We start from the raw sequence: 21,073 nt of genomic DNA on the forward strand, positions 1-21,073 counted from the left end.
TCCACTACATCCCTAGGTAACCCATTCCAGTGCTTCACCACCCTCCTAGTGAAATAGTTTTTCCTAATATCCAACCTGGACCTCTCCCACCACAATTTGAGACCATTGCTCCTTGTTCTACCACCTGTCACTACTGAAAACGGCCTTTCTCTATCCTCTTTGGAAGCTCCCTTCAGGAAGTTGAAGGCTGCTATCAAATCCCCCCTCACTCTTCACTATTATTTGAAAAAGAGCATTCAAGCAACTGACGTTGTCTGCAACATACATCAGTACAAACAAACATTTACTGCAACATTCTGAATATGCTTAAATGTATGACATTGATGCTCTTGCATTCATTGCCTGCTTCATAGAGCCCTCCCACCACTAACAAATGTTCGCAAACAAAAACTGACATTAAAATAAAGTTAAGGTTGAAAGTATATGTTGCAAAGATATAAAACATTAATGATATCAAACATTACAGGGATGTTGTAATTTATCCCCAAACCAAGCATTACAAACCCAAGACATTCTGAAGTAAGGTTAAAATAAATCCAAACATCCCGTTGCTTGTAGTTCACCATTTGCAGCCAAGAAGAGCCGTGGGAAGCAGCGTGACTTGGGCCGCTGCTTCCCACAGCTCCCCTTGGCTGCAAATGGCAAATCAATGAGAGCCATGAGGCTTCATGGCTGTGGAGTCCGTAAGTAAACAAACTGGAATAGTCTGGTAGCAGCTTTCTCAGAATGGTCTGCTAACCACTTTAAAGAACAATAATCTAATTTAGAATCTAGATCAGTGTTTCTCAAAGACATTATTCCCCTTTCCCATACCCCCCCACCAACTCATTATCACTACAGTCCTGGCTCTCAATTTTCTGTGCTATTATTTTGCTCAAATTTACCCCTGAATGTCTTCTAAGAGCCCAGTGAAATTGTTGATACTGCTACTAGACAATATTGACCTCCTGTAGTTCAGCAAGTTCTCTGGTCAGGTCCTGAGGGTGTTGGACTAGAGAGGTCCAACCTCTACAGGGCAGAGGAGTGGAAGGGGCAGAGGAAAGCAAGACTGTGGTGATCCTCAGAGGAAGTCTTGGTGGTCCTCAGAGGAAGTCTTGGTGTCAGACAAACATTACAGAAATGGAAGATCTGGGATAGAGTTTAGTCCCTGAGTTAACACCTATGCTGTAAGGACTCTTTGGGTGCATTTGCACAGCAGGGCAAAAGTTGAATTAAGCTACGCAACTTCAGCTACATCAGTTGCGTAGCTGAAGTCAAAATTGCTTAATTCAGCTTTTGACACTGTGTACACAGCAGGAAGTTGAAGGAAGAACACTTCCTTTGACTTCCCTTACGCCTGGTGAAATGAAAGTTACCATTACTCAACGTAAGAAGTCCTTCAGCCTGACATTATTTTGATATAAAGGCTTGTAGTGTAGATGTGCACTGTTATTTTGAAATCATGTCAGTTATTCTGAAATAACGCTGCTGTGTAGAGTACCCCTTATGTGCTCCTTTCTTACCGCCTGTGACAGTGCTCCTTTGTGCTCTGTAAAAAAGAGCCATGGCTCTCCACATCGAAGAGGCAGAGAGCACACCTAGGCTATGTCTAGACTGCAAGCCTCTTTCGAAAGAGAGCGTCTAGACTGCACGTGGAATTTCGAAAAAGCAAGCCGCTTTTTCGAAAGAAAGCACCCAGTGAGTCTGGATGCTCTCTTTCTAAAAAGCCTGTTTGCTTTCAAGAACGCCTTCTTTCGAAAGAGCACTTTCGAAAGAAGGCGTTCTTCCTCGTGGAATTAGGTTTACCACCGTCGAATGAAAAGCCGCGTTCTTTCGATTTAATTTCGAAAGAACGCGGCTGCAGTCTAGATGCAGGTGAAGTTTTTTCGAAAAAAGGCTACTTTTTTCGAAAAACCCCCTGAGTCTGGACACAGCCCTACTGCTATGAAGGGGAAATCCGCTAATTTGCGGAGTTCGAGAATACCAAATTTGTATCCGCATGCGGATACCCGCGGATTTGCAGGGCTCCAAGTATCTTCATGGCCAGTTTACAGAGGAGAAGGCTGCCCAGCTCCCTGAAGCCCAGGGCTCCGAGGTAGCCAGAAGCAGAGCTGGCAATGAGAGTGGAGAGCCAGTCCCAGCGCCCAGCCACAGGTGCGGCCGGTGGGCAGCTGCCAGGGCCAGGGTCCCCTTGCTCTATCTCCCCTCCCCAACTTTCCCGCGGGAGCCACCTCTGCTCGGTGCACTGTCCTGTCGGGGAGGGGACAGCTACGAGCGCTCTGTGCGCGCTAGCGGGACCAGCCGCGGCGAACCCGGGAGCTGTTTGAAATTCGCTCCTTCGCGCGGGGCCGCCTGGCTCCGGCGGTGGCGCAGCAGATTGGCCCTCGCCGGCTCATTTGCATTGACGCCAGTAAAGGCTGGAGGTCACCGCTGGCGGGTGCTGGTATCGGCTCCTCCGCGCCGCCGCCGCTGTCAAACAGCAGAGCTGAGTCGCCTGGGGAAGCCTCGCAGGGCGGCCGGGCGGGGGTGCAGGGGAAAGCGGAGTGCGCGTGTGGGGGTGTTGGCTGGTGCGGCTGAGAAGCATCAATCAGACTCCGGAGCACGGAACGGAGACGCCGCGGAGGGGCAGAGCCGGTGCCTGGGAATTAAACCTCTCGCCATTTGAGTGCGTTCCGCCCCGCAGCTGGGACTCCGGGATAATTTTGGTTGCCGGTGGGGTGTGTGTGTGCAGCGTTTTGCATCTCTCCGGTGGCCTCACAACATGGAGGAGGAGGCCCTTTGATGCCTCCGCCCGCGCCGGGGCTCCTCCTCTGGATCTCAGCACCCCCACCCCCCTTGAGTTATGCAGGATTTTTGTTAGGGCTGCGCTTATTCTTGTCCCCCTTTCCCCGATTCAGCCTCTGAACCCCCCCGCCCGTGGCCAGGCGGCTGCCGCGGGGCGGGTGCAGGGCAGCCGGGGGCTCTCGCTGGCCCTGCCCCCGGCGTGGAATGCGGTGCTGGATAGAGCCCCCCTGCTTGCGAAGGGGGGGACCTGCCTTCCGAAGCCCTAGCCAAGAGGAGCGTAGCGTGTGAATGTCAAGAGCCAGCCTGCGCGGCGGCGGCTGGTGGGAAGGAGGAGGACGGCGAGGAACATGAATCGGACGCGAGCGTGATCGAGGAACTCACTCTAGCTCGGGAGGGGAGGGGGGGTTTGATTCCCCCCCTTCCACACCAAAAAAAACCCCAACCCCTCTCAAGCCACACACAAAGCCAGCGGCAAGCAGCCGGATCGGTTCGGGATCTCGGTGAGCGGGATAAATCGCTACGCCTGGGCCGGTGGGACTGTGGGAGACAAGGTGTGTGGGGGGGGCGACTCCCCCCGCCGCGCGCTCCTCCCGCCCGCCCCCCCCCCAGGTTAATTGGTAACCCTTTGCAAACCCCGGTTCTCCGGGCTGGTGCGGAGAGGGGAACGTTCCAAGGTTCAGGGCTCCGAGCTCTTAGTCCAAGGAGCCGCTTGTGTGGCTCTTCCCCTCCCCCGCCCCCTTTCCCCGGGCGGAACGAGAATCCTACAGCGATTTGGAGATGGCTTCGTTTAAAAGGGAGAGCCCGTGAAAGCATGAACTCGGCCAGTCCCTGACACCCCCCAACCCGCGGCCGAGCTTGGGCTCCAAGGATCCCTTGTTTCCTGGAGGAGAACACACGTTTCTGGGGGTGTCGACGGGACCGATGACAATGCTGCCGAGTCGAGCGGAGAAGCAGGAAGGAGAGTCAACCTGTTAGCAAAAACAAAAAAAGACAAAAACCCCACACAACAAAAATCCAAGGGGAAAGTCCCACTGGAAGGGGGAAAAAAGAAATAGTTCCAAAGCGGCCACAAAGCATGGGCTGTGCTCCAAGCATCCACATCTCTGAAAACAGGGTGGTTTATCACAGTAGCAAAGAGTCCGAAGAGTCCAATTCCCCTCACCAAACCAATACAACCATGTCTCAGCAACAGCACGGCAACTCCGTCCCAGGATTATTCATTAAATCCTCCAACGCGTCCACTTATAAGGTGAGGACTAATTCCTCTAAGAAAGACAAGAGGGAGAACAGCCAGAGCATGGAGCCAGAGATCCAGAGCAGCAGATCCAGCCTGAAGGTAAAAGGGGGACTAAACATACAAGCAGTTTCTCTCCTAGCAGGACTTAGCCTCCTTGGCTCAAATCACTGGAGCCATCTGAGCAATAGATTGTGGGACAGCTTTTAATGGCTTGAGCAGTTAGTTTATACACTAATCGCTCTCGTGAAACTGATTTGTCCATGTTCCCAAAGCTGTTTCTTCATTCCATTGGAAGTTTTCAGGGTAGTGGAAAAGGAGAGCCGTTTAAATGTCCTTGTCAATCATTAGAGCAACCGAGAAGACATTTCTGCTGGTGAAGGCGCAGGGCCTATCTCTGGGGGGCACACAGCTTATGTGAGCCTGCACTGCAACTAACATGTATTTACCCTGAGTTTTTATTGACTTATCAAATATTATTATTTGTGCTTGTCCTTTTGGACTCAAAATACTCTTGCCATATGAAACTATCTAGTAGATTGGATGGTCACTAAACCCTTTCTTTCCATCAGAAAGCTGAAACAAGAATGACAGGAATTTTTGGATAGGGTTCTGATTTACCTGTTGATTTTGCTTGCTTTTCTAGTCAAGATATTTTGTAGACTATTCGTGGGTGTATAGTTTTATCTAGCATAATACTAGGCCGGTACATACTGAAAAAATAAAGAATTTATAATTTTTAAAAAAAGGAAAATGAGTTAGAACTGAAAAATTGCATTTCCATTTACTTTCTGTCAGTGGCCTATTATAGCTTTTGTGGTTGAGTGGTTTCTCTGTCTTTTGGGGCATTCTGCATTTTGTAGAAATAAATAATTACAAATGAAAAAACAAGCTATGGATGCCCGGGAGCTATTATATAACATGGCTGATCCTAGGCTTACTGTGATATTGGTTAAGAGGTACACATATGGTAAATATAAGATATAGGTATGACATATAGGAAGAAATTGCACAAGGTCAAAACATTTTGCAACTTTCAATACCTGTAATCATTTGTACAGTTTTCTAAACCCTTTGCTTTCTATATTAAGAATGTCTCTATGTTATTGATTGTGAACTACAGCAAACTGTTTCAGTGGTGTGAGTGATTCTTTTAAATTACTTTTCCCCAAATAGAGCAATGTCATTTCATAGAGTTGAAAAAATGTGGGATGCAAGAGGAAGTTGCATAGGTAATAGGATGAATAGCTAAAGCAGTATATGATAGCAATTATACGCCAAATTCATATTTTTATACGTGTAATAAATAAGACATAGAAAACTGAGCTAAAAGGCTGCACAGACACCAAGGCATGCTGATGAAATCATGGTAACCACAATAAAAAAATGCAGGTTATTTATGTTATCATCAGAACTCTGAGATTTGTTGGGGTAACTTTTTTTATTTATTTTTTTCTGATTTTTAAATATATATTTGAAGGAGTTTGCAGCATTTTAAACGAGAACATCATATAATATTCACATGAAAGATACCTTTGCCTTTTATGTATTTACTCTCTTAAATAATACCTGTTATCAGAGACATGCAGGGAAGAAGTAAACTGATTTATTTTTTGTGTGTTCAAGATGCTTGTGATTACATTGCTTATTAATGGGACTGGGACATCTGAGGTAAATCAGCTAGCCATGCAGTTGACCTTAGTTCACATTCGTACTCTAATCTTGTTGGCAGTTGTCTAGTTTTTTTCACAAAAGTCATATTTCATAGCTGTGATGGTATGTTCCCTCTGACAACACTGCTGCAAAATTATTGTTTTTGCTAACAGGAAGTGGGTTTTTTTGCAAGACCAATTCAATACTAAATGTGATTTCATGTCTCTCCTCCATAGCTTTCTTGTTTCAGATTCTATCATATCCTTTAGATACGTAAAACAACATAGTACTTTATTCTCTGCTGTTTATTAGCTGCTATATTATCACATTTACTACCCTTGCTATGTTAGTTTACAGCTATGTTGTCGCTGAAGTAGTATTGTGTATGAAACAGGATTGTACTATTGCTGTGTCACTTATTCTTAGTGATCCAGTAAAGTTCTTTTACAAAGAAATGGAACACAGGAAAATTGAGACCAAAGGGCTTAGTCCTGCTTCCACTGAAGCCAAAGGGAGTTTGGGAGCAGAATTTGGTGCAAGGTCATACAATCATACAGCTTTGACGTTAGTAGTTTCTGTCCTGAAGAGGAACTGTGGGAAGGAGCAAACTATTAAAGATTTGCCAAGAGCAGAGGACCTTCTCTGAAGTGCTTGCACCCTTTCAGTGGCACTTAGTGCTGTACAGAAGATGGGCAGCAGCACTTCATAAGTTTGAGCCAATGATTATCATGTGATACTGTAGTTGGAACTCCTCTGATTTGTGTGTATATGGTAATATAATCCCTTTACTTGGACCAGTATGTTAGGTATAGTACATAAGATATTCAAGTTCAAAAAGCGCCATACAAAAAACCCAACCAAATCAGAGCTTGTAAAATATGATTGTGTCTCTCCTGTTAGCTAGCACTGAGATTTATTCTGTATCTGTTCTGGAGTGTTGTCAGATATCCATTATGGTTACATAGCAGGGAATCACTTTCTAAATGTAAAATGTCTTCCCACTATATTTCATGACTCCATCCATGAAATATGGCTAGAAAGATGAACTTTTCTTTCCTAATAGGGAAAAAATATCAAGCCTTGTCCCAAACAATTCTGCAAAATAGTTTGTGTAGTGTGTGTAGGCACACATGTACATAGCAATATCTATATCTGGCATATAGAATTTTAGTGATATCCACATGATAAACCATATAATAAACTTAAATATTTGGTCTCACCTGTCTCCATTAATCAATATTCCCAAGAGATGTTTTAACACTGCCAATCTCTGAGCATTTTCAAATAAGTGCCACATCTAAAAAATGAACCTGCTGCAAAAGTGTTTCCTTTCTTGCTTCGAAAATATAGAATTTTCATCCCAAAATTATACTGGTCTGTGGGTGGGGTCTGCAACAGCCCTGGAACAATGACAGATTTAACATCTGATTATCACATGTCCCATTCAAACTAGCAAATGGAGCTTTATACAGTACTATTGGAAAGCACAGATTCCCAGGGTTCTAATGGGACAGCATTTGCTGTTAGCTCCAAAATGTCCCCAGATATTGGTTTTTAGGGCTGTCATACTTATAGGTACATTTTAATTATATCAACTGTATTTTTTTCTTTTTCCTCAGATGTTTGTATAATTGGACTCATGTTACTAAAATACCTAGCTTTACAGAAGAGAGGATTTTAAAAATCCATATGTTTTAAAAGAAAAACCTCTCTGAAACATTGCTGATATGTTTTCTTATAAGCAGAGCAAATGTCGGTATGGTGTAAATATTTAATTAGCACTTGTGCAGAATGACTTGCTCACAGCATTGCCATTTGTAGGCAATGTGCAGTCCCAACATCATGCCAGTGAACCCTTGTACTTCACTATGCTCTTGTGCATTCACTCTGTATTTCATGCCACCGTTAATTTATGCATGTAGTATATTTTCTTTATTTTTCTTGTACAGCTCTTGACAGGGTGTATTTTAAAAAATATACACACACCATAGGGTGTGCTTGGGGAGCAGGCATTAAACAAAGGTTCTGACATGTTACGGAAGGAGCAGGTCACATTGTAAAAGTGCTGTTTGATTTAGTGGCTGGTTGGGAACATTAAAAACAGTAAGCATTCTTAGTTCAAAACCTGTTGAACTGTCCTTACCTGGGTAGTTTAACAAACAGGAAATAACATCTATAATAGTCCACTAATGAATGGCTCTGCAATATTGTGTACTGGTAGAATATAAACTGACTTTCTGGTTTCATTAGATATAATGTATACATTATATCACACATGATCGAGGCTACCATCCTCTCCTGTTCCTGCTCTGCTTGGGCTGCCACTCCATCCGCCTGGAACACATGGTGGGCTCGCCCTGTCTTTGAAATTTTCACTGAGGTCACCCAACTGCTCCTTCCAAAGCCAGTTCTCAATCATTCCCATGACAACCCTACCCATCCTGATTTCCCTCCCACTTCCACTGACATCAGCCCTCTGGTATAGAGATCCTTGCTCCCACTAAGATGATCCTTCCCACACTGATACTCTAACCTTTTCCATTCCCTGCTGCTGCCAGACTCCCAGCCTGCCTTTTGATACTGTTGTTGCAAAGCATGAACCCTTTCTTTGCCCATGGAATGTGGATTCTCTTTTATTTGTTATGAAGCAAACTTAAATGACTAAACCTTTGATGTGATGAAAGGTGTTTGATTTCGGCATGCAAGACTGAAGTAAAATTAATCTATTACTTTTGATTGATACGATTTGATTTGACTTTGGTTTGAACAGATGATGGAAGAGCACCCATCTGAAAACCCGTCCTTAGGCCGCTCACAAAGTATGAATTGCTCTGCTGGGGACATAACATGAGCTCTTTCTTTTTAAAAATCTTTCAGACTAGTCAATGGCACTACTATTCCCAGTCCTTGCATAGGTCCCAGTCCTGATCTCGCTGAAGTCAATAGGAGCCTGACCTGCAAATTCCTGTTCTGTCTCTGAAATTCTGTGCAGCTTCTTGTGTGAAGGAGGCAGGCAGGACTTGGCCTTGAATGTCTGGAGTGGATAATGTTAATAATGCTGTAATGATTCTTCTTCAGCTAATGCCTTACTGACAGAAGTGAAACATTCTTTTCTCTGTGCCTCCTGTAGCCACGTCCTTCATCTGCTTTGGTTGGAGCTTCATGTGTGTCAGTCACCTGCCAGTTTCAGGTGGAAAGTTTCTTAGCTCTTTCTCTCCTCTCACCTGTATGTGTTGATGCAGAAAGTGTTGAAAATAAACATTCATTTTCATTCTCTTTTCAGTGTGTCATTTATCTTAACACTCTGTGAGTGCTTTCTTAAAGTCTTAGTTAACAGAGGGATGTATAAACATATTTGGATAAATCTACAGGAAGAGACATCCTGGTGATACAAACACATGCTCAGGCTGTTTTTTAACCTTCCCCAAACTCCCTCAGCTCATCAACAAGTTAATTATGTACAGGGCCCTACCAAATTCATGGTCCGTTTTGGTCAATTACACAGTCATGGGATTTTAAATGTAGTAAATTTCATAATTTCAGCTATTTCAGTCTGGATCTTTAATTTCATGGTATTACAATTGTGGGGTCCTGACCCAAAAAGGAGTTGTGTGGGGTTTGCGGTACTGCTGCTCTTATTTCTGCACAGCTGCTGGCAGCAGCATTGCTTTCAGAGCTGTGCCGCTGGAGCGCAACAGCTGCTAGCCAGGAATCAAGCTCTGAAGGCAGAGCTACCAGCAGCAGCAGCATGGTGTGGTAGTGCTATCCTTACTTCTATGCTGCTGCCTGCAGAGCTGGGCCCTTAGTTAACAGCCACCACTCTCCAGCCACTCAGCTCTAAAAGCAGCAGTACAGAAGTAAGGGCAACATGGGCATGATTTTATCACTTTTACGTCTGCATTGCTGCTGGCTCGGAGCAGCCTTCAAAGCTGGGTACCTGGTCAGCATTACAACCACCACTCTCCAGCTGGCCAGCTCTGAAACCAGAGTGGAATTAAGGGTATTAATATGTGACCCTCCTAAAATAACCTTGTTATCCCCCTGCAATTCCCTTTTGTGTTAGGACTGTCAATTTCAGAAATGCTGGTATCCCCCATGAAATCTGTACATGTTAGGCCAGATTTCATAGGAGGACACCAGATTTCACAGTCTGACACACATTCTGTATGGCCATGACTTTGGTAGGGCCCTAATTATGTAGTATCTTCACCTCTCCCCCCCTCCTTCCCCAATATTATGTGGTATGAAATTATAGTTCAAGGCCCCAGTCTCCTGAGTATTTAAAATGTCCACAATTTAGTTTTTAAAATTTGAAGTGATAAGCATAAGTAGTAAATATGACGGTTGCAGTGAATCAGTTCCATCAGATGTAGATACTTGTTCCTGGATCATGTTCAATGACAACATTACTGCACACTCTAAACAAGAAGAAGCTTACAAACAGTATGACTTATGAAGGGTGTATTGTTTCCAGCTTTTTATGTAACAAAATATTTTTAAAATGTTGCTCATAGCTCATTGGAATCTATTCTATTTAGAAATATTTTTGCTTCCATATGTTGTTGCTTATGTTTTGAATGTGATGAGCCATTCCTCTTGTTCAGTTAATTTATCCATATTAAAAAAACAGTCAGAAACTTACAGCATTAGTGACTGTAGTTTTTATGATATTCTGTAGCAGAGTATAGTAATACAGGTTGAACCTCTCTAGTCTGGCACTCGCTAGTCCAGCAACATCTGTGGTCTGGCATGATTTTTAGCTAGCCAGATGTCCACTTATTACGAGTGTGACCAAGTTTCCCCCAGATGTTAAATAGCGAGTAAATGACTAATCATGTACTCAATACAATTTGTTTTGTGTACACAGTTAGTCAGTAAGGGACCACTGCTGTTCTGCAGTTCAAATATAGTAGAAACTGGGCATACAGGCAGCCCGGCTCCTACTACATTTAAACTGAAGAGCTGCAGTGGGAGTAGGTCCAGGACCTGGCATGAGACTGCGCCAGGTCCCACGCTGCACCTCTGCCTCTTAAATGTAGTAAGACCTCTGCCTCTCCTGCCCTCCCTCCCACACTGCAGAGATGGTGCTGAGGGGAACCGGATTTTAAGATGGCTCCCCCAGCACCTGCTCCTGCTCCTGCTTCTCTCCTCATCTCGCTGCCTCTGCTATAGAAGCAGCAAGGATTGGGGAATGCGAGTAGTCGACTCAACTACTGGATAAGCCTATGCTTATCAGATAGTCATCTGATCTACTACTCTTTTACATCCCTAGTCCCATAAAGTTAGTTTACAGTCATCAGTCTTGGCACTCAGTTTTCAGTGCTGTTAGTTCTAATTTACCTCTAAATGTCTTCTAAGAGCCCAGCGTAAGCAGTGGAAGTGTAGGTAATGCTGCTAGACAATATTGACCTTCCTTGGTTTGGCAAATTCTCTGGTTTGGCATTGGTCAGGACCCAAAGGTGTCGGACTAGAGAGGTTCAACCTGTAATAAATACTTTCTGCTTCTAAAATATTGTGTGGTCAGGGACAGAGAGTAGAAGGAGTCATTTCTTTAGCACTAAGGACTGTTTACCAGAGTATGTTTCATAATTGTCCCCATTAATAACAATAATTAAGTGCTTGTGTCTTACACTTCTTTTGGGCTCAAAAATCCCATTGACTTGAAAATTGGGCTTCGGACAGGAAGTAAACGTAATGGATGGAGAAACATAAGGCCTTTATTTGCATCCAAAGAATAATGGAAGAAACCTAAAGCAAATATGACAGATGAGTAAATTGATTTGTAAACTGAAATATTTAAACAGGAATTTTTCATAAGGCATCAGTTTGTCAATTTCCCCCATTCAAAACCCCTCTTTTAAAAATAATAATTTTATACCTAATAGAGTACAATTGTAAACAGATTTGCTAAATATAGGTGAAGTTAAAATGTTGTTAGTAAAGTTTAGAAGAATGTTCATTAAATGTGATTTCTTGTCTGTCCAACATTTAATTTTCTGTATGAATTGCATCCAGTGCTTTATAGGACAAATTCGTCCATAACTTTAATGGAGTTTGACTAGGGATATATTTGCTTCTATGACTTTCTTATATGTAACTATCTGTGGTGTAATATAATTAGATATCATGGTTTAACCATAACTGAAACTGGGAAGGGTGACAAAATGCATACTGAAATATTTTAAATATCTATTGCTAAATAGTCTGACCATTCAACAGACAAGGCAATGATGCCCCCCCACCCCCCAAGGCATTCCAGGAAGTTATACATGAAATCCCCTTGATTTTCAGTGAGATATGGGTACCAAACTTCCTTTGGAATTCTTTGAAAATACCCTCCCAAAAGCTCAGTAAAAGATGTTGATAGGGTCATGATGGAATGGGACAAAATTAAATAGTGATGTCTCTGATGTCTGTGTTCTGCCAGGTCATCCCCTTCTGTTGACCCTGAATCAAACTCTCAGGCCTTTTTCTCCTCTTCCTTGTAAAATCTGTAAATATGTTACTCAATATTCCATAAAAGTTTGATATTTTATAAATCTATAGTTGCAGCTTCCACATATATGTATGTGTTTCTGAAGAAAGGAAAAGTGTCAGATTTTTTTTAATGTATTGAAATTACATCATACTTATTACTATCCCATTTCAAGATGGTCTACTAATTAATATGAATAATGTTTTTAACATTGTATGTCTGTGTATTGACACTTTTTCAATATCTAAAGATTGTCAATGTGATGAGCTGCTCATAAAGAAGCAAAGTATTTTGGAACAAATTGTTGTAGAATTATTAATATTTAAAGGCAGCAATTGGGATAAAATGGTCAGTTTAAAACTACAGAACCTCTGATCTTTCATGTATGGACCTATGGGATGCGGGCTGGGCCCAGAAGAAATACTAATTTATTTTAGTTAATTACATTTAGTTAATTACAGTTTTTATTCATTAGCTGCTACCTCTCAAAGACCTCTTGAGGAGTTTTAGCTACTCAGCTCCCTATTGGGCCTGATTCTGCATCCACCAAAGCCAATTAGAGTTTTGCAACTGACGTTGGTAGGATCAGGATAGGGCTCTTTAATTTTAATGGCTATCATTTGGGCATTAGACCCTGAATTTGGACTTTGTCCTGTGTACATGTGAAAACACCTTAAAGATTAGCTTCAAAAGGTTCTTTTCCCCTAAACTGGATTTGGCCCTTTTTCATGTGTGAGAATTTGCTTTTTCTTTTTCTTTAGAAATCTCAGGGAGATGGAATTTGCTTTCTTTTCCTGTAGTTTTATAGGAGGATCCCCAAGTGTCTTGGAGCATGTCTTGTTTCATTTTCATATTTTAGTGGGAGGAAGGGGTTGCTGAATCTCCAACAAATGTTTTCTTCAAATTGACAGTGATTAAAATTAAAAAGATTTAACAAAAATAAAAGAGATGTTAAATATTTTGAGTAAAAAATCTTTCTCCCCATTCAGTTACACAACTTTCACTTTCAGCTGTTGAGGGCCTATTTTTGCTTTTGTAGATCACCTGTATTGCTGCAGGACTTGATACTTCCGAAGTGCTAAGCATTTCCTGTTAGCTGCAGAGCTTTCTTAACTCCTGTTCACATGGTGGGAGCTGAGGACAAAAGCAGTGTTAATAATAGCTGTTACATGATTAGCTTGGTTATGGCGTCCACACGCTACTCAAGTGCACGGGGCAAACAAAATCTGTTAGAATAGTTTAAGCTTCCTTGTCCCACGTTCTGCCCTCCCTAGCTGGACAAGGGGTGCTCCTCTTCCATATATCCATTTGCACCATGAGGAAGCCTAATCTGAGCTCTAAGAATTAGTGTGACATACTTTTGCAGGCTTAACATCAGTAATCCAATTGTTAAGATGTATATTTCATTCCTGTATGAATTTATCATTTATATATTTCAAATACATTTTTTGTTTGCTGATATTTTGACCTGTGTATAAATTGACAATTTGAGCAGCTCTGTTAGAGTTTTATTGTCTGTTCCTGGTTAATAAGGAGGGGAAAACACTCTTTTGCTAGAAACAAAACCATTATCACCTTCATTATAAAGTTTTTTTTTTTTTTAACATGTGCATTTTATGTGCTTGGAAAGTTCAGATCTTTTCTTTATACATTAAACATGTTATAAAGTGGCATTAACTGATTTCTGATGGTGGGGAGGATAAAACACTTCATTGTTAGATTTCCCAGTTTCCTAAGTAAATTCATATAAAGAAAACACAGAATCACTGGGCAAATATAAAAGAATGACATCCTCTACTTCCTATTGTTTTGAATTTTGAGTTAGCTGTGACCTTTAACTCCCTGCTGGGATGCAGTGGAAACTTTGAGGCCCTATTTTACTTGCCACTAAAAGACATGTATTTTTAATGTTACATATTTGCCATAACTTTCTATCTTTAACTGTGGGCTGTATCATGTTTAATATAATTCCTTCAGAGAAATAGACTTAAAAAGGATGTTACAACATAAAACTAGTTCATAAGGATTTTATTTTGGGGAAAAGCTATGCTTATGCTTGTCTTTCAAAATCAAAACAAATGAACTCTAATTCACCTTGCATATCCTTTTTTTCCTGTATTAAGACGCATATAGGGTAGTTGCAACATCACTGAACACAGTTTTTACTTGTATCAAATACCAGATGGTCTCTCTTTCTGATACTTCTTAGCAGTAGCTCAGTATTTGCAGCTGTATAGCTTTAGTTTCAAGTTTCTAAATGCATAGTATAACATCCTTGATACATATGTATCCTCCTCAGGAACTATGTGTTTGTACTCATGTGTGAGTCTCTTATTTTTTTTTCTAGACAGCTGGCCATCTAGGCTTCTATGCAGTTTCCTTTTGGTATTTATTTTAGACTCTTCTATCCCCCCCCAAAAAAAAGTTCTGTAAGGAAGTGCACACATGGCTGAAGACCATCACCTGTGATGCTTTCGTAGCTTGAAGTAGAAATAGCTTTCCTTTTACACTACTATAGTTTAATTGGCTGCTAAAATTGCCCCTTTTCACAATCAAGAGGTTCACCATAAATGAGCAAGTACTTAGAATAATCATGAGGCCCAATTCTGCACTCACTGAATCCATTAAGCTCTATCACTCACTTCAGTGATTGCAGATTGGACTCGGGTTCTGAATAATGCCTGTGTGGTTATTTGACTTTGGAAAGCTAATTATACTTTTAAAATGCTGAAGAGTTTGTTTACTGGCCACAGTCTCTCTGCAGTTACAATCTTACTGTCTACAGTAGAAGCCTATAGAAGTCAGTGGGCAGTCTGGGCTAGCGGAGGGCAGAACTTGGTTTGCTGTGTTTATATTTTGATTTTATATATAATTATGAGAATGATATGTTGTTCATAGTGCAAAATACTACATTTGTGTACTTAAGACTGATAAAGATGCATCTGAAGACAAAATATATTATTAGTCTTACGGGAGGAATAGAATGGGAGGAGGAGTGTGGTTTTTTTTTTTAATATTATGCTAACAGATATATTCATCTGAACAGTGATTCTATCAGAATGGATACATTGTTATGACTTCAGGTCATTGGTTACATCCAAGAATTTATTTTAAATCCAGAGAAAATTGCCTTTCAAAGGCAAACTTAATTCCTAGCAAAATAGAGGAATTTTACCTCTCAATGTTCAGACAGTCATGGTACTCAAGCTTTCCTTTTTTTGTTGTTTGTCAAACAGTGGTTTGTGATCGTACCATAAAAGACCATATAGTTACTCTGTCATTGTGGGGAGGCAGCATACTATAGTTTAGAGTATAGGGATAATATTAGGAGAGCTGAAGTCTGTTCCTGGTTTTGCTGTTGACCTGCTGCAATACCTTGGACAAGTCTCTGCATTGCTCTACTCATTGCTTAACATTAATTGTGCCTGTAAATTCAGGAAAAGGGCATTAATCTGTTTAGAAACTGAGAAAATGCCAGGCTGGATCTGACCCAGTGTTCATCTAGTCCAGTATTGTGTCCTCCCTTTGGCCAATAATATCTATTTTAGAAGAAGGTTCAAGAAACCGGTTTAAAGGTTTATTATACTGTAATTGGCTGTCTAGTGGATTTAAAGTGGGTGTGTCAAATTCTTCTTTATTGCAGAGGTTAATGTAATTTTGTAGCGGTTTTGGCATATAATATCTTATTAATAAAGCCCTATCTCTGTAATGCAATGCTAAAACAATACCGAATGGTATTTTTAATAGAAGAATTATTTACAAATAGTTGTATTGTTGCTTGAGGTCATATATAATGCGGGGGGAGGTGTGGTCATGTATATGGCCCCAGTTCTGAAAACACAGTTGGTAGTTGCCAAGAATAACCCATAAAGAAAATTAGTGGCAAGAAATTTGCTACCCTAGTAATCAACTTACACTTTAAAGAGGATCTTTTTTACCCTTTTTATAAATAAGAAATATACACTACAGAAGCTGAGGGAAACACAGACACTCGGGTTATGTCTACACTACAAGCTTCTTGCATAAGAAACTTTTTGCGGAAGAGATTTTTGGCAAAAACTTATTGTGCAAGTGTGTGACCACACTGCAAAAACGCATCAAAAAAGCGATGCGCTTTTGTGTAAGAGAACGTCCAGACTGCATGGACGCTCTCTCAAAAGGAAACTCTCATTGCTATTTACAGAATGGCCACCAGGGCACCTGTGCTTTTTTCGATTGCCTCTTTTTGTGCAAAAAACCCCTGTTCCCCCATCCACACACACCTTTTTGTGCAAGAGCTCTTGCGCAAAAAGGAGTTATTCCTTGTAGAAGTAGGAATACCTACATGAGGGGGGGGAAAAAACCCTCTGGGTATGTCTACACTACCACCCTAGTTTGAACTAGGGTGGTTAATGTAGGCAACCGGAGTTGCAAATGAAGCCCGTGATTTGAATTTCCCGGGCTTCATTTGCATATTGCCGGGCGCCGCCAGTTTTAAATGTCCGCTAGTTTGGACTCCGTGCCCGCGGCTACAAGCGGCACGAACTAGGTAGTTTGGATTAGGCTTCCTATTCCGAACTACCATTACTCCTCGTGGAACGAGGTGTATCGGTAGTTCGGAATAGGAAGCCTAATCTGAACTACCTAGTTCATGCCGCTTGTAGCCGCGGGCACGGAGTCCGAACTAGCGGACATTTAAAACTGGCGGCGCCCGGCAATATGCAAATGAAGCCCGGGAAATTCAAATCCCGGGCTTCATTTGCAACTCCGGTTGCCTACATTAACCACCCTAGTTTGAACTAGGGTGGTAGTGTAGACATACCCTCTGTTCTTTTGTTTTACTTGCACAAAAACATGCTTGAGGTGTGGACACTTAGCGAGTTTTTGTGGAAAAACTCTGTAGTGTAGACCTAACTGCAGTGAGTAAAAAAACCCCAAAAAACCCCACACCTGTGAATGTGGGCTCAAAGAGCTGACCCTCTGCTGCTCTGTTCATCTCCCATATGTCTGTTTGGGTCCAAGACAAACTGGAAATGCGTAGAGTAGAGAAAGATGAGCCACTTCATCTTAAAGTGTGGGCCCAGTTCTGCTCCCACGTAAGTCATTTTCAAAACTTCTATTGGCTTCAGTGGCAGTATCCAGCCTCCCTGAAGTTAATGGAAGTTTTCTAAGTGGCTATCTATGAACTTAGATCTTATCTACTTGTTATGACTCTGTAACTTAAAAACCAATTAGCGCATTTCTCTCCTTCCCCTGAATCCCCAGTCACTGTTTTCACACAGTCTCATTTTCTCTGTGGAAATGATATACTTTCTGCAAAGTTGCAGGTAATAGGCTGCCCTCCTTATCTAGCCACCTTAGTTTTGTTATCATACTTCTTTATCCTCCAGCTTTATTAGAAGTGATGAGACTGCTCCTTGCCCGTGTGTGCTGTGCAATTGAAACCCATCACTAGAACAGTCAGGTCAAATTCAGTGCTGATCAGTGGTGCAAGGAGTGTGAATCACAGTTCCCAACCCCATAGGAACAATGCTGTATTCCCTCCCCCTCCCATGAATAATTAGCATTTGGCCTTCATCAAGGAATGGAACACTTTATTTTGGAGAGTCTATTTACAGTTTTAGGAGCGACTTTCATTTTCATAAATATCATGGTTTGTTACAGCTTTTTGAAACTAGCATGTGTGTGTGCTAATGAATGCTAGAGGATTAGCTTGCTGGGAATTGGGCTTTCAATTTCTAAGCCAAAAAAAGAGCGTGCTGCAGCCTTCTCACAATATACTGCTGCTGGCCTTGGCACTGACCATCAAGGACCGGCTTCTCAAGGGATAGGAAGGGATTTAGTTTTTATGGACCTTGTTAACAATAATAACGAATGGACTTTTTAAAAACTGGCAGAGTGTCAGGAGAACATCACATTCTCCATGCAGAAGAAGTTTCAAATGCACTTTCAGCATTAACTGAAATGCTCTTCTCTGTTTTGAAGTCGACACATCCCTCTTACACGTGGCTTGAGTAGGAGAGGAAGGGCAGTGACTTATCCTAAAGGCACTCATGAGCTGAAACACATTCTCTAGCTAGCAAATGTAAAATAGGTTTTTTTCCCCCATTAGAAAGGTCCCTTCATTTTTTGGGTGCTGGTTCATAAGGCTCAATGTTTATGTATTGGCTCATAGTTTTTAGTGAGCACCATAAATCTGCTATCACGGTTCATGTTTATAATGTTTGAAATAAATGGTTTTTTTTTTTTAACCTTTGCTTTATAATTGCTTTAAACCTAGGTGTTGCAGACTGAAAACTGAAGGGAGGAAGCATGGCCTGCTGGTTAGAATAAGGCATGAGGAAGTATGAAATCCTACTCCTGGATTTAAACTTCTCTCACCGTGTGACCAAGGGGCAGTCACATGATGCCAGATTTTCAGAGGAGTTTAGGGCCAGACTTTTGAGTACAGGTTTTACTCTCTGGTCCAGCATTATCTCTGGCTGGGAGCCCAGTGGCAGGAGGGCCAGTGGCCAGGAGGCTTGTCAGGGCCAAGAGGCCTGTTGGTGGCAGGGGGGCCAGCACCAACATCCAGTGGTAGTAGGACTGGTGGCGGTGGTAAGAGGGGGGTGGTCAGTGTCCCAGAGGCAAGGGAGCTGGCTGGGCCAGAAGCAGAGCTAATGGCGGGAGGGGTAGATGGCTATGGGGCAAGTGGCAGGGGAACTCTTCTGTTCCATCAAATTCCGTCATTCGGGCCAGTCAAGTCCCAAGGGTGGCGATCCAGGGAGGTCCAACCTGTACTCATGATTGAGGCCTGATGAGTAGCACCCACTTTGACACCTACAGCTGGATTATCAGAAAAGCTCAACACCTTCCATGTGCTGATATCTGGCCATGTATTTCAGTGACTGGAGTGGAATACATGTTTTTTCAGCATCTGGCTCTGAATTGTGGGCTGTGGGGGAAAAACTAGGCTTGGCACATGACTCAGAAGGGTTGTGGGCAGTGGAATCTTTGTATACCTCCTTATCCCGGGACAGTGAAGTGCCAGTTTTAACCTTGGCTGGAAGTTAGGGGGAACCTTGGCTTGTCAGAAATTGGTCGTGGCTGCTGTGACTTCTAGGAGTTGTTGCAAGGTTTTGTCTTTGCCCTTCTAGGGTCGTGGTACATTGCCAGCCAGCTGCTGTGCTTCCCTGGAGTTCTGGGGCACTGCCCCCTGTGCTCAGGTGAAGTACCACTTCACCCACATAAAGCAGAGGCAGGAGGTAAAGCTGCCATGACTCTGGGAAAAAAAAATCAGCCATTTTCACAACAAGGAGGCCAAGGCTAGGATTACAGGGCAGCTCTCTTCCTCATTTACTACTATTACAGTCTGTCAGCTGCTACTCCAGAGGCTTTCAGATACTCTACAGTGCTGGAAGGTAGGTAGATTCAATCCTCTACTCCAGGGGTTCCCAAACTTTTCGACACAGGGACCAGTAAATCCATTCATGAGCTTTTGGCGGACAGGTAACATTCATTTGCATATTTGTATATTCATTAAGCAAATGATGAATATTCAAATAAGTTGTTTCTCGTCCTCCTAAAGCCCCCAGTGCCACCGTTAGCAAAGCTTTTGATACAGTCACCCACAATATTCTTGCCAGCAAGTTAAGGGAATATGGATTGGATAAATGGACTGTAAGATGGATAGAAAGCTGCCTAGACCAGGGTTTCCCAAACTTTTTACTTTAGTTGGAACCCGTTTTTTTTTTCAGTACTGTTTTTTGTGCCCAAAAATATAAATGCTTATAAAAAAAGAATGAAAAATGAATACATTTTCAGTGTTTCACCTGGCTGCATCCTTCGTCCAGCCTGGGCCAGGGCTTGGGGGACCCGGCGCTGCATGGGCACTCCAGGAAGCGGGAGCAGGAGCAGATTGAGGGTAGGGTATCTGGCTAGGAGGGAGGGTGCAAGGAAGGGTAGGATTACCAGGTGTCCAGTTTTGTACTGGACAGTCTGGTATTTGAGGGTTTTGTCTGGGAAACAAATTGAGAAAATACCAGACATATAAAATGTCTGTTATTTTCTAATTAGATAAGTTTTATTATTATTAGGTGTATCAGTCCTTAGCTGCGAACTGCCTGGCTGGTAGATGTGCTCAGCCTGCCTGAGTGTGTCTACCAGCCAGGCAGTTCGTAACTACTCGAGGGAGGAAGGGTGTGTGTGTGTGGGGGGGGGGGCAAAATGGAATCCCTGGGGCCGGACTCACTCGTGTGCCCGGGTCTGCATATGCCCGGGTCAGTCCCGCTCTTCCCCACCCCTTTCTCCTCCTGATCTCCCCAGTCCAGCCCTGCTGCCCCCATCCAACCCTGCTTCTGGTGGCCGGTTGCCCCCCGTTCCTCCCCCCCAATCTCCCCCGGTCAGCCTCGCTTCCCTGATGACCCCCCTGACCAGCCCCGCTGCCCCCATCCAGCCTTGCTTCTGGCAGCTGGTTCTCTCATCCTCCTCCTCCTCCTGATCGCCCCCAGCCAGTCCCCCTGCTCCCCATCCAGCCCTGGTTCCGCCGCCTGCCCGCCCCGATCTCTGAGGGACAGCTCTGCTGCCCCCAACCCTGCTTCCACCGGCCACCTGCCCCCCCATCTCCGCAGGACAGCCCTGCTGCCCCCAACCCTGCTTCTCAGTGGCCAATTTCCCCACCCCCCCCCCCACACCTCCTCCCAGTCCACCCTGCTCTGCTCCCCTCCTGGCAGCCACGCTGAGGCCCGGTATTTTTTTCCCAGACCACGGCCCATAGTTTGGGAAACGCTGCTCTACTCCCCTGGCATAGAATATTAATGTGACTGGGTCAGTGGATAAGTGAATATTTTCTCTGATGTACTGAACTGCTCTATCATGTTCTCTAAGATAACTTGTGTGGATCAAACATGGGAGACCAGTACAGGGCTCAAGTAATTCAGAAGGGTCCATGTCACTTGCCCTATATCACCACAGGGCCAACCTACAACGGT

General features: G+C 43.1%; 1 protein-coding gene across 2 annotated transcripts in view; it reads left to right on the plus strand.

The window, feature by feature from the left end:
* Positions 1-2,392: 2,392 nt before the first annotated feature.
* Positions 2,393-21,073, plus strand: part of PDE8A (phosphodiesterase 8A) — a 206,782-nt gene continuing 188,101 nt past the window's right edge. Inside the window, exon 1 of one of the 2 annotated variants that reach the window (XM_075897146.2) lies at positions 2,393-4,012. In XM_075897146.2, coding sequence (XP_075753261.2) covers positions 3,839-4,012 — 174 coding nt within the window. In that variant the 5' untranslated portion in view covers positions 2,393-3,838. Of the gene's footprint in view, positions 4,100-21,073 lie in introns of both variants that reach the window. The other variant, XM_006139238.5, reaches the window with a different exon arrangement.

The sequence above is a fragment of the Pelodiscus sinensis genome, chromosome 14, assembly GCF_052426305.1.
Source record: "Pelodiscus sinensis isolate ZL-2025 chromosome 14, ASM5242630v1, whole genome shotgun sequence".
In the NCBI taxonomy this organism is placed as follows: domain Eukaryota; kingdom Metazoa; phylum Chordata; order Testudines; family Trionychidae; genus Pelodiscus; species Pelodiscus sinensis.